At 30.1% G+C, this 13,080-nt stretch overlaps 4 protein-coding genes across 5 annotated transcripts; 2 read left to right on the forward strand and 2 right to left on the reverse strand.

Annotated features, from left to right (window-relative positions):
• Positions 1 to 51: 51 nt before the first annotated feature.
• On the forward strand, positions 52 to 3,773 carry LOC134827806 (uncharacterized). Of its 2 annotated transcripts, none has more exons than XM_063840643.1 (3): positions 52 to 256; positions 862 to 2,604; positions 3,635 to 3,773. In XM_063840643.1, the coding sequence occupies exons 1-3, from the start codon at positions 142 to 144 to the stop codon at positions 3,742 to 3,744; spliced, it is 1,968 nt and encodes a 655-aa protein (XP_063696713.1). In that variant the 5' UTR covers positions 52 to 141; the 3' UTR covers positions 3,745 to 3,773. The 2 variants fall into 2 exon arrangements, with proteins under 2 accessions (XP_063696713.1, XP_063696714.1); XM_063840644.1 differs by lacking the exon at positions 52 to 256 and adding an exon at positions 654 to 797.
• A 77-nt stretch (positions 3,774 to 3,850) lies between these two features.
• LOC134827807 (zinc finger protein 277) lies at positions 3,851 to 5,314 on the reverse strand. The gene is made up of 2 exons (XM_063840645.1): positions 4,104 to 5,314; positions 3,851 to 4,008 (listed from the first exon to the last, which is right to left on the reverse strand). The coding sequence occupies exons 1-2, from the start codon at positions 5,254 to 5,256 to the stop codon at positions 3,851 to 3,853; spliced, it is 1,311 nt and encodes a 436-aa protein (XP_063696715.1). The 5' UTR covers positions 5,257 to 5,314.
• A 16-nt stretch (positions 5,315 to 5,330) lies between these two features.
• On the forward strand, positions 5,331 to 6,300 carry LOC134827808 (TBP-related factor). Its single transcript, XM_063840646.1, has 3 exons — positions 5,331 to 5,684; positions 5,740 to 5,821; positions 5,874 to 6,300. The coding sequence occupies exons 1-3, from the start codon at positions 5,406 to 5,408 to the stop codon at positions 6,221 to 6,223; spliced, it is 711 nt and encodes a 236-aa protein (XP_063696716.1). The 5' UTR covers positions 5,331 to 5,405; the 3' UTR covers positions 6,224 to 6,300.
• A 1,737-nt stretch (positions 6,301 to 8,037) lies between these two features.
• LOC134835988 (eukaryotic translation initiation factor 5A) lies at positions 8,038 to 10,929 on the reverse strand. The gene is made up of 4 exons (XM_063851077.1): positions 10,859 to 10,929; positions 9,867 to 10,164; positions 8,616 to 8,814; positions 8,038 to 8,385 (listed from the first exon to the last, which is right to left on the reverse strand). The coding sequence occupies exons 2-4, from the start codon at positions 10,076 to 10,078 to the stop codon at positions 8,314 to 8,316; spliced, it is 483 nt and encodes a 160-aa protein (XP_063707147.1). The 5' UTR covers positions 10,079 to 10,164; positions 10,859 to 10,929; the 3' UTR covers positions 8,038 to 8,313.
• Positions 10,930 to 13,080: the final 2,151 nt, after the last annotated feature.

Genomic DNA, 13,080 nt, shown 5'->3' on the forward strand with positions numbered 1-13,080 from the left:
AAAAAAAATCCTGACTGGGGGCTTTTATCACTTTCATACGTCTCAAATTTGTCAGTTTCCGCCAATTCTGTAAAGTGATGAAGGAAATTTTGCTAAATTTATGCTAAAAATTGAATAATTTGTTACGCAAAACCTGCAAATATGAGTCAAGCAATCAATTTGAATCTCTTGGAAGGCCTGATTTTCGAGCTGAACAACATAAAACACGGAAAAAAGCATCAAGAGAAGAAGTCGGGACCCAAAACGAGCACAAATCGTAAGTAATTTCAATATTCCAGAAGATTTTTATTTAAATTTTAGAAAAATTCAATGAAATATTAAAATTTTAGGGATAAATTTTGAAAAAATTCAAGAAATTTCGCGAATCATTTCGAAAAATGATGAAATTCAGGTCCGAAAATCACATGGCATGAGCGCCATTCTTTGTTTCAATGTCATTTAAGGCCCCCGATTTAACTGTAAATTCAAGTTTTTATCTAAAAAGGTCCCTTTTTGTTTTAAAATTTTAAATTTTTCGTGATTTTCAAGGATTTTTTGTTAAAAAAAATCATTTTTAATGAATTTTAATTAAAATTTTTCGATTTTTTCTGTCTAAATTCGTAACGCTCGCTTTTGACAGGTCATTTTGTAAACAAACACTGCACCAAACTAGCTCCTTAGACTTCTAAATAACTCGTAATCTTCATCATAGCAATAACAATACCTAATATTTAGTCGATATATAGTTGTAGGACGCACACGAACGATGGAGGGAATTATCGATATTGGAATAATCGAGTTCTCGAGTCCAAAAAAGCGTTCGTAAAGCATTTTTACGTCGCAAAAGTGACCTATTTCAGCGTTTTTTCTTGTTTTTTTTAGGAAGTATCACATACACGGAGGACAAAGTGCCCATCAAGACACTTTATGTGTCGTCAATCAAGCCGACGGTAAATCACGACGACTTGAATTCGTATTTTAGTCGCTTGGGCGCACTCAAGAGTGTCGTGCTGCACGACAAGGGCGATCACAAATACGCTTTTGTCACGTACGAGACGTATGAGGATGCCACAAAGGCACTTAAGAAGCGACATCATAACGTGAAAGGGAGCAAATTACGTGTTCGACCTGCCGATACGTGGCATCAACCGAAACCTGAAGCAGCGGCAACGACGAAAAATGCCACAGAAACGCAAGAAACGGAAAATTCAAGCAATGCAGCGACTCAGGAGACGTACGACGAGAATGCGCCGTCGCTTATGATGCTCAACGACGATTGTCTCTTGCACATGTTGAAGCTTTTGAACATTTTGGAGCTCATTAAGGTCCATGGAACGTGTCGTCGTCTTGATTTTTTGATAGATTCGGTGTGTCAAAAATATTCCGACTTCAATTTCACAACGTTGTCGTTCGAACTTTCGTCGGATTTGACCTTAATGAATGCCCGTGATATCCTGATGTTCCTCGGACCACGCATGAAGTCCCTTTCCATCGACGGGAGTGACTTTAATTCGAGCGCGAATCGCACAATTGACTGGATCGCGCGTTTTTGCAAGACTCTCGAGAGTTTGGAGCTCGAAAATTTCAATTTGAACAAACTTATCATCAAAAAACTGAAACCAGTGATCCAGAATTTGAAGTCTTTCAGCATCGGAGACAGCACAAAAGTCGGCGACGAGTTGGGAATGTGTTTCCATGGCGCCTCATCCCTTGAGGAACTCACAATTTCGGGCAATTGGGAGATAACCGGCAAATGTCTCACAAAATTGTCGGATTTAAAGACACTCAGTGTCAATTGTTGCGGCAATTTGCAATCAAAACCCTTCAAAGAGGCCCTTCTGAAGAACAAAACTCTCAAAAAACTCGAAATTCGTCGTTGTGATAAGTTTGACGATAGTGTCGTCAACTGCATTGTTGCCGAAAATCAGGAAATCGAGGAGCTTTCGTTGAGCAATGTGTACCCTTCCATGTCAAATTACAGTCATTTCGCGGATTTGCCGCGTTTGAAGAAGCTTTCCGTGGAATTTCACAGTTTTGCGCCCATCGACAGTCTCTTGGAGAAGTTGGCGACCAAAAATATCCTCGAGGAGCTGCACTACATCGGCTCCAGTTCGCATCCCGTTACCAAAACAATCGAACACATCTCACAAATTACCAATTTGAAAACTTTTTCCATGGCCTTCAATGCGAACATCGGCGATGCCGAGCTAAAAATGCTGCAAAATCTCACGAATCTCGAGTCGTTTTCGATTCCGGGCGCCACGAATGTCACTTCCGAGAGTCTTCTTGCCTTGCTCGCCGCTTGCAAAAACATCAAATATCTCGATGTGTCGCAGATTCGAGTAAACATCGGATTTATCGAAAAGCTCCTGACGTTGTTGAAACAATCCGCAAGTCGTCCCAAACTCGAGATTATCATGTACGAGACAGAAATTGACGAGGATTCGGAGGAAGTTCAGGAGATTTTTAAGGAAAATCGATTTTATATTCAGCCGTCGTTCGTGCCCAAAATGCTCAATACGTATCAGTTCATGTTCAATGGATCGGATTTGACGTTTGGCGACTCCGACGACGAGTTTTTGGATCTCATTGATGATGATGACGATGACTTTGGCGATGGATTTGGTAAGAAATTTGTTGAAAAGTTCTAAATTTTAATTAAAAATTATTGATTTTAGTTTTTTTTTTAATTTTTGAAAAATTTTAATATTTTTTTTAAATTTTTTATCGTAAAATTTACTCAAAAATATTCGAAAAGTGAAATTTTAACAACATTTTTGAATTAATTTTAATTTTATGAATTTAAAATTTTTAAAAGTTTTTAACGAAAAATCATTTTTTTAATTAAAAAAAATTTATTAAAAAAATTAATTTTTTAAATTTTTAAAATATTTTATAAATTTTAATTTTTTTAAATTTTTTTAAATTTTTTTTATGTTAAATTGACAAGTGTCAGAATTTAAAAAAAAAAATAATTTTTTAGATTTTTTATTTTTTTTTAAATTTCTCTTTTTAAATATTTTTTATTCAAAAGTTTAAAATCAAACTTAAAAAAAATCTTTTTTATCAAAAATTTGAAAAATTTATCAAAATTTAAATAATATGTAATTTATTTAATATTCTTAATAATTTTTTATCGTAAAAATTACTTTAAAAGCTATAAAAATTCTGAAAAAAATAAAATTTCAAAAATAATAAATAAATTAAAATTTTTTAATGAAATGTAAATTTTTTACCAAATACTTAATTATTGTTTTTTAATTTTTTTTTTTGGTAAAATTATTTTTTTTTGATAAACTTTGAATTTAATTGAGTGATATTTTTTTTATGTAAAAAAAACGAAATTTTAAAGATTTTGAGGTTATGTTTGTAAAACTGATCTTTTAAAAACATAACCTCAAAAAATTTTTAATTTTATTTCTTTTAAAAAGAAAAATAATTCTTAAAATAAAAAATAATAAAAAAAAAATAAAAGTTAAATCTTTTCAAATTTTTTTAATAAAAAATAAAAATAAAATTTCTTCCAAAAGTTAAATTTTTCATTTTTTTTTTAAATTTTTCATTCAAAAATTGAAAATTAAAGAAATTTTTTTTGAACAAAAATTCAAAAAATTTATGAAAAAGCATAAATTAATGAATTTTTTTGCATTCACAGCTCCCCCATGGGAAGTTTACGGCGACCAATGGTGGGATTCAGATGATTCTGACAAGTACATGTATGGCTGGGGTCAATATTCAGGCGATCGATCTCCCGTTGGTTGGTAAAAAAAATCGAAATTCACGTGAAAATCAACAAAGTTGTCTTTAGATTTAAGCATAATTCTTATTTATGAAGCTCACAATAAATTAAAGTTTAAAATGTGAAGTAAAATTAAACAACATCTTTCACTAAATTTTCCATGACGTAATTTTCCACGTGCGAATTTAGACTTTCTTGAATGTCTTCGGTGACAACGATTGCAGAGTCGTCTGTTCCTCGTTCGAGTTCTTCGCTCAATGTGTCCTCGAGATAGCATAAAAAGGAGTCGTCTGAAAAAAAAAATAAAAAAAATTATTTTTAAAAAAAATTTTGATAGTTTTTAAGCTTGAAATTCATCAAAAGTTACGAAAATTTTTTTATTTACCATCGATTGTCGGAAAAAAATATTGCGGTTGATTGTAAAGTTTCGCATCTCGTATCACAAAATGATTCTCCGTCGTCAAATGTTTCAACAAATTTTCCTCCGTGTCAAATTCCATCGAACAATCGTTCACACATCGCTTAAGTTGCACTTGCCGCCTTATAAAATTCACCATTTTCACGCGTTGATAAAAGTTCAGATCCTCCGTGATGGTATCGAAATCGAATCCATGCGCCAAATTCATGTGATTTTTCACGGCATCAAATTTCCCGGCACTAAAATTGCAAAAAAGACACACGATGGCGATTTCCTCGTCAGTCCATTGATCCCAATCGCTGTCTGAATTGTCAGTTTGAAAGACTCGCGATCGCTCCGGAGGCTTTTTCCGACGATCTGTATCTGAAACTGACGTTATCGGCTTTTGAACTTGACGATTTTTGGGTTTTGAGAGATTTTGATGCACGGGCGACGAGTTTTTGGCTTTGTAATTGACGAGGAAGAATTTGTCGTAAGATTTGTTGTCGGGATTTATTCGTTTGTGGGCTTTTTTTCGCATGTGTTCCTTCAACGTTTGTCGATCTTTGAAGGTTTTCTCGCAAAAAATGCAAATTAAGTTGTTCAGCTTGTCCTCAACTGTTGAAATTAGCTCCTCGATGAACACTAAATTCTCGGATTTGCCCAAATGGAGGAAATGTTTCGTGTACAAGTGTTCCAAAAACATCGCTCGTGTCCCTTTGATGACGTCACGACAGTATAAACATCCCTTTTCGAAGTTTTCATCGTTTTTTTCGAACTGATGTCGAGCCAAAACGAGTTCCAGATACTTTGTTTCGACTTTTTGACGAATTTCTCGGTCCACAGCGACAATATCGCTCAATAAATAGTATTTTTCGTTGGGACTTGGCTTTCCGTCGGGCGTTTTATCGAGCAGCATTGTCGTGCAATACTCCGCAATGGGATGTCCTTCGAAAGATTTCCGCCATGCCTTCAAATATTCGGGCAGAAGTTTGATTTCTTGCACATCTGCGATGACCAAACGATGTTCCGTGAACAAATGCGCCAAATATTCATCGCGGGCGACGGGAAAAGCCAACGAGAGATCACAAAAGAGACAAGGCACCAATTCAGGCTCGTTGGAGAGACAGAAAAAGTCCATTTTCCGTGCGAAATCACGAAAAATCCAGGAAAAATCGCAGAGAGCAGCACATGAAATGCAAAATATCAACAAAGAACTGTCAAATAAACGTCAAAAAATCAAAACAATGTGCTAAAATACGGAAATTTCATTGAAAAATTCAATTAAAAATGGATCGACCTGCAAGTTCAAACACGGATTCGCCATTAAAGTCACTTTTGACGAGTCCGCCAGCATTTACCTTGAATATTCCGAAGAGGCCTGCTGTAAATGCTCCAATTATGACGCCTCATATGAACATCATTCCCATGACTCCTGTTCCGAGTGGCCCGCAAGAAGCTATTAACACGATAAAAGTACAAAATTGCGTCGCAACTGTTAATTTAGGCACGGAACTCAACCTGCAAAAGATTAATTTTCAAACTCGCAACTCGGAATACAATCCATTAGTGAGTTTTCATCGAAATTTTTTAAAAAACATTTTATAAAAACTTACTTTTTTAGCGATTTCATGGAGTTGTGATGAGAATTCGTGAACCCCGATGCACTGCGTTGGTCTTTCGTTCCGGAAAATTAGTTTGCACAGGTAAATTTTTAACTTTTCATTGAAAAATTTTCACTTTTAAATATTTTTTTAGGAGCTCGCAACGAAGAAATGGCAAATTTGGGCGCCCGAAAGTTCGCGCGGATCATACAAAAATTGGGATTTGCTGTAAAATTTCTCGATTTCAAAATACAAAATCTCGTGGCGACAGTTGACTTGAGATTTCCCATCAAATTGGAGAATTTGAACCAAATGCACGGGCAATTCAGTAGTTACGAGCCTGAATTGTTTCCCGGATTGATTTATCGCATGGTGAAGCCGCGAGTAGTCTTGCTGATATTCGTCAATGGCAAAATTGTGTTCACGGGAGCAAAGTCTAAAGATGAGATTGAGGAGAGTTTGGAGAATATTTATCCGATTTTGCAGAGCTTTCGGAAAAATTAAAGTAGAATTAAGTTTCGGTTTAAGATATTTTTATAATAAATTATTTTTTTGTTGAATTAAATGAGGACTCTCTTGAGAAAAAATCGAGTTTTAATTGATTACGTGGCAGAAAGTTCATTCGAAGGTTCAGAAATTAAAAAAAAATTTGAGCTTTAAAAAGATGTAAAAAAAACAAAAAATTAAAGTTCAAAGAGGATTTTTTTCGTATCTTATCTAATCTGAGAGTTTTAATTGCTGAAATGATGTCATGAAATTAAATTTTTTGATAATTTTTAAAGCTAAAAAATTTTTGGATTTTTTTTTTTGCAAAATATGGCATTTTAATTTTTTTTTCTTTCTCTTTATGAAAATTGAATTTATAAACGAAGTTTTTTAAAAATTAGGTAAGATAAAATATTATTTAAAAAAAAAATTTGAGCAAATTTAAGATTTTTAACTCATTTTTTAAATTTTTACTGAATTATAAATTATTTGGTAAAAAATTATTTTTTTTAAATAATTTTTTGGAGTTTTGCATTAATTTTTAGAAAATTTTTTGGTAAAAAAAAATAAAATTTAATTCAAAAAATTAAAAATTATTTTTTTTTATTACTAAAAATTATGTTTTAAAATAATTTTTTTCTTTTAAATTAATTTAAAAAAAAATTAAAATTTAATTTTTAAAATGAAAAAAAAATATATATGTTTCAAAATTGAAGCCTTTTTTAAAATTTTTAAATTTTTTCAAAATTTTTAATAATAAAAAAATTAATTTTTAAATTTCATCCTTTAAATTAATTTAAATTTTATTTTTACTAAAAAAAAATAAAATTAAAAAAAAATTTAAACTTTTATATTTAAATCATACGAAGAAATTAAAAAATATATCAAATAAATAAAATATTTAATAAATTTAAACAAATATTTTTTAATATCAAAATTAACAAAAAATAATCTTGAAAAATTTAATAATTTTTATTTGTTTCAAATTAAAATTTTGAAAAATTATTTTCTAAAATTAAATTTCTTTAGAATAAATTCAATAATTTTATAAAAAAAATTTAATAAAAAAATCATTAAAAAAATTTGTTTTTTTATTAATTTAAATTTAATTTTATTTAAAAAAAAAAAAAAAATATTTCAAAAAAAAAAAAAATAATAAAATTTAAAAAATAATGCCTCAAAAAAATTAACAAAAAAATCGCAAAAGTCAACGAAAAATAAAAATCCTTTTGAATTAAAGAAAAAAAAAATCAATTTCAAAGAACCTCATTATTAAGTTTAATTTTCTTTTTATTATTTATTCAATAATCGTAACAAAAAATTGATTATTTTTACCCTTTTTTTCTTTTCTTCCATTTGTTATTTTTCTTTTTAAATATTTCAAAGCACATGTTAGTAGGTAAAACAATTAAAGTTAAGTATTAAAAAGTTGTGAGTTCAGCTTCATCATCCTTAAGGAGAAAAAAACTAAAAAAAAATTAAATAAACGAGAAATGGGATTTCAGTTTCCTACAAAATTGTTTGTTTTTATTCTTTATTTTTCTTCCAGTATATTAATTTTATTTACGCACTATAATAATCAATGTGCAAAAAAGAGTAATAAAAGAGGAGCTATTAAAAAAACAAAACAGTATTAAAATTATAAAACAAATGCATCTGGAAAACAATTAAAAAATTCCTAACTTTTTTTTTAATATTTAAATTTAATTTAATTAAAATGTGTGTGTGTTTTGTGTGACTTGAATTTTATTCGAATACACAAGAAAATTGATTATTATTTGCAATTGATTATTATTATTGTTATTTTTTTTATTTATTTTTTTTATTGATCCTTCTTTTTTTGTTGTTCTTCTAAAATTCGACGATTGCAATATTATTATTGTTTTCCATCTCATATCAATTTTTGTTTCTCGCTACGTTGTTGATAAGAATTTTTCGCAATTTTTATAATTTTTTTCCATTTTATTTTTCGCTTTCAATTTTATAAGAATGACAAAGTAGTTTTACTTTTTCTTTTTTTTAAATTATTATGTTGCTTTTTTGATGTGGTAGTAAAGTTGCTTTTTTTATTTTATTATTTGATGGTCTCTAAATTTCGCAGGCAAACCTTATTTATCTAGAGCTGTGTTGTTTTTGATGGCAATGACACATTCCTCACCACATGATTTAAGAACGGTGCACTGCGAGAAAAAAAATTAGAAAAAAAAAATTATTAATTTTAATGCTCTACTTAATTTTTTACAATAAAATGACATCATAATTGAGGCATTTTCTGATGAAGATGTTTGTTACAAAATTTTACATTGCGGTGCGATGATGCGTGAAATTTTTTCCGATTAATTTGCAAAAAGAACAAATATTTCGCGGCTCATTGAGTCATCTCAATGGCACGCGTGCAAAATTGTCTTACCATTAATTCTTTTCCATCATCGTAATCTTTCTTCAATTGAACGCCCAAGTCGCCTTCTGGAATCTTAAGATCTTCTCGCAAATCGCCATTGTCATTCATAAGAACCAAAAAGTCTTCATCGATGTCAGTCAATTGATAATCTTCACGCTTAACATGTGGTACATCCATATTATGGGTAGATGGGCAAATATCTTCATATCTATAACGCGACACAGACAAAAAATGTAGGAAAGAAAAGAAAACGATGAATAATGACGAATTTTTGAATAAATTAACGTGTTTAGTTCATAAGTTACGTTAGAAATTCAATTTTTTCCATTTTAAAATTTTTCGTTTAAAAAGTCAAAAAAATTGATTTTTTTTTTAAATTTTAATTAAAAATTTTTCATTGAATTATTTTTATTTTTTATTTAAAATTTAATTTTTTAAATAGATCAAATGTATTTTCATTAATTTTTTTTTATTTAAAATTTCAAAAAAATTTTGAATTTTTATTTTTAAATCATCAAATCATACGAAGAAGTCAAAAATATAAAAAAAAATAAATTATTAAATTTAACGGAATGAATTAAAAAAAAAATTATAATAAAATTGATAAGAAAATTTAAAATATTTTTAAATATGAAAATATCTTGAAAAATTTAAAATTTTTCATTTTGAAAATTAAAATTAAAAAAAAAATATTTTTTTATAATTTTTTTTGAAAAAATTCGATTCAATAAATTTTATAAAAGTATTTTAAAAAAATTTATTTTTTTTTTAATTAAAAAACTTAAGCTTTTTTTTAAGTATTTAAATTTATACCTAAATATCTTTAATTTTAGTTTTTAATATTTTTATTTAAAATCATTGGAAAAATTTTTAAAATTGATTTAAATGAAATTTCTGATGAACTTCAATTGAATAAACTTAAAAAAAAATAATATTTTTTCTTGAAAAAATGAATTTCTTATCAATTTTTTGAAAATAAAAATTTTTAAATAAAATCTTTGATGAACAATTAATTGAATGATTATATATTTTTTTTTAAATAAAATTGATCAATTAAAAATTTTTATTCTTTAAAAAAATTAAAAATTTATATTTTTTTTTAAATTAAAAAATCTTTTAAAATTTAATTTTTAAAAACATTTTTTAATTAAATTTTCATCAAAAAAATTATTTAAATTAACCTAAAAATTTATTTTTTTCAAATTTTAATAAATCTTAATAATTTTTAATTATTTTTAAGGAATAAAAGGAAAAACTCACTTCTTTCCAGTAAAAATATCGATTCCAACCAAATGAACTTTGGCATGTCCGTGCTTGCCAGTCTTCGATGTAGACATCTCGACAATTTTGCAGGGACGACTTTTCAACATGACAAATCCGTTTTTGCGTAAAGCTGAGCATTGCATGGGAAATGTGGCGGATGCGCCTGCATCTCCGGTCTCGAAGTGAGTTTCTTCCAATTGTTCAGCCATTTTTAGTGTTGTTTTTTTGTTGCTTTCTACAAACTGCAGCTAAGGATGTTGTCAGATGAACGACTATATTTTTACGCTGGAAAAATCTGCACAAGAAAAAATTTTGAAAATTATTTTTTCGAATTTTTTTTTTTATTTTTTTTAGGTAAAAACTGTGGAAAACACACAACGCAACGCCCTCGAACTGGCAAAAAATAACAATGTGATTTGGACACGCGGCGTATTTCTGCAACCGGGCGAATAAATGACGAGGATGATGATTACACACACGACATTGCTGCGCTACCTATCTTCTTCGTCGTCGTCGTCGTTTCTTCTTTGTATGTGACACACCGCACACACACACGCAAGAATTTTTAATATGTCGTCGACACATATGTATTGGCTTTGCAAACGTGTTAATCTTTTTCCAAAACTTTTCTCGCGATTTTCCGTCGTCCCGGAGCCCTTACGGCCTTTGAAATGTCGCGTCGCGGCAATTCCGCCCCGATTTTGCCTGAATTTCTGCGACAATGTGCCGCCACGCCGCTATTTCTCCGCAAAAATATGCGAGATTTTCTTCTTTTTTTGTATATTCCTACACACCAAAGTACATTTTGTTGCTGCTCGGCGGTGTTGCTCGCCCAAAAATCGCCCATTTTCCCGAAATCCACACAAAATTCACGTCGTCCTGCATGACGCACGAACGACAATCCGCTTTTCGCACATTTTGCACAGTTTTTACGCAAATATTTCACTAAAACCACGGAAATTAGGACGAAAAATGGGAAATTCACTCACATGTTCTGTGTCCAAATCGGATCAAAAGGAAATGGAATGGTTGAATGCGCATTAGGCACATGCGGATTACCGATTGTCACGTGGGATTTTTACGGATGTCAAAACCGCATGCATTGGCGCGTTACATTTTTCCACAATTTTCTCAATTTTTCACACTTTTCCGCCGAAATCCAACTGAGGAAGCAAAAATATCGACTTTACGGAGAAAATTGAGCCAAAATTGGTTCGAAAAATATTTTTTTTCACTCGTAAAACAGCAACTTCCGGCGAAAAAATTCAAATATTCGAATAAAAAATTCGTTTTTTCGAATAACTGTTCACTGATAAGAACAAAAATTGACTGAAAAAGAAGCTGCCGTGATGATAATTAAAAAAATACTAATTACAGGCAGCAAAGTGATCGGAACTTCCATTCTAATCATCTTAACGCCGAACTACAATGCAATTGAATGTGATGAATGGTCCTTGAAAGTAGTTTCGACAGGTAAATTTTTGATTTTTTACTCCCTGCTTTTACTGAATATTACTTTTTTCAGGTCTTGCGAGCATTTTTCATCCAGAAACGGCGTTGAAACCAAAGTTTTTCAACAAAAAAGAGTTTGAGAAGGATGGATTTGTTGAAATTTTGGTCGAAAATGCTCCGAAAAAGCTTGTTGTGAGTTTTTTCGTGTTTAAAATTTAAAGAAATTTTATAAAATTTTTCATTTTCAGGGATTTCCTGATGCAATTTCGCTTAAAATCGTTCGGAAAATCAATCAACGCTGCATTACCGTCGTCGATGGCGACACCGAGCATCATTTTGCGGTTCAAAATTTTCTGGATTGCCTCGCAGCGAGCGGAATTTCCATTCCGACAGTTTTTACGTCGCACGTCGAGCACGTCGTCAATTGGATTAACGCTGAAGTGATCGAAGCATGGACTGCGGAGAATTTCGCCTCGTTATGGCAACGAATCTACAATGAAATTCTCTGCAACGATCGGTATGAGCAACTGCAAGAATGGATGATGGCAGCGCGACAACATGTAGCGAAGGATGAGCGTCTTACGCGCGAGACATTGACAAAATTGCTCGAAAAGATGCGCGAAAAGAAGGAAAATGTCGAAAAATTCGACGAATTCGCACAATTGTACAAGCGAATGAAGATTTTGAAGGAAATTGTTCAAGAAAGTCACAAGAAAAAAAATTTGGAAGACCGAAAAATGTTGGAAATGCAGAAAAAATCCGTCGAAAAGGAGATTTTAGCGTTGAAAAAGGAGGAAATGTCCCAAAATTTGATTGAAGACCGCAAAGATCAACTGCTCGAGGCACGTTTTAATATCGAAGAAACTCTTGCCAAATTTGAAATTTTATATTTTGATGAAATTCCTGTCGTTTCATTGACGTACCAAATATTCATCGAAAATTTGTCGCTTCAGATCTCGAACTTTCAAGAGATTTTTAAGGAATATCAAGATGCTTCCGAAAAATGCATCGACGCTGAAATCAATATTTTGCAGTATCATTTGTTGCTTGAAAATGAAGAAAGTAAGATAACGGCTCAAAATCTCGCAAAAGACGCTAAAAGTCTCGAAACTTTCAAGAAAAGTTTTGAAAAAGCCTTGGAAGTTATGGAGTCAAATTTGCAACAATTTCGTGAATATTCTAAGAGATCGCACAAGGAATTAGAAAATTTCATGAACTCAAATGATGATCCAGAGAAGATTAACAGTAGATGTAAAACTGTTTTGAAGGCGATTGAAAATGCACAAAAAGACGTGAAAAATGTGACTTCTGACTTGATCTCTTGTTTTAAGAATATTTTGTAAGTTTTTTTACTATTTTTTTTTAAATAATTATTGATTATTATTTTTTTTTTTATTTATATATCAAAAAGTTTTTTTTTTAATTTTTCAAAATTTTTACTGAATGAATTTTTTTTTTAAATAAAAAAAAAATTTAACTTTTTTTTTTTTTTTTTAAATTTTTTTTTTTAATTTTTTTTTTAAAAAAAATTTTTTAATTTTTTTATTTAATTATTCATTTACAGGCTCAAATTTGCTTGCACAGTCTTGAAAAAAAATATTTACTTTCATCTGTTAAGTGTGAATAGTGAGCTCAAAAATATTTCAAAAAATTATTTATTGAAATTTTTTTTTTTTTTTAACAAACCGTCAGTTTTTTCTAAATATTTTAAGTTTGATGCAAAATTTTTTTGGAAAAATGAAACAAGCAAAAAATATTT

This window comes from Culicoides brevitarsis, chromosome 1 (genome assembly GCF_036172545.1).
Source record: "Culicoides brevitarsis isolate CSIRO-B50_1 chromosome 1, AGI_CSIRO_Cbre_v1, whole genome shotgun sequence".
NCBI classification, from domain to species: domain Eukaryota; kingdom Metazoa; phylum Arthropoda; class Insecta; order Diptera; family Ceratopogonidae; genus Culicoides; species Culicoides brevitarsis.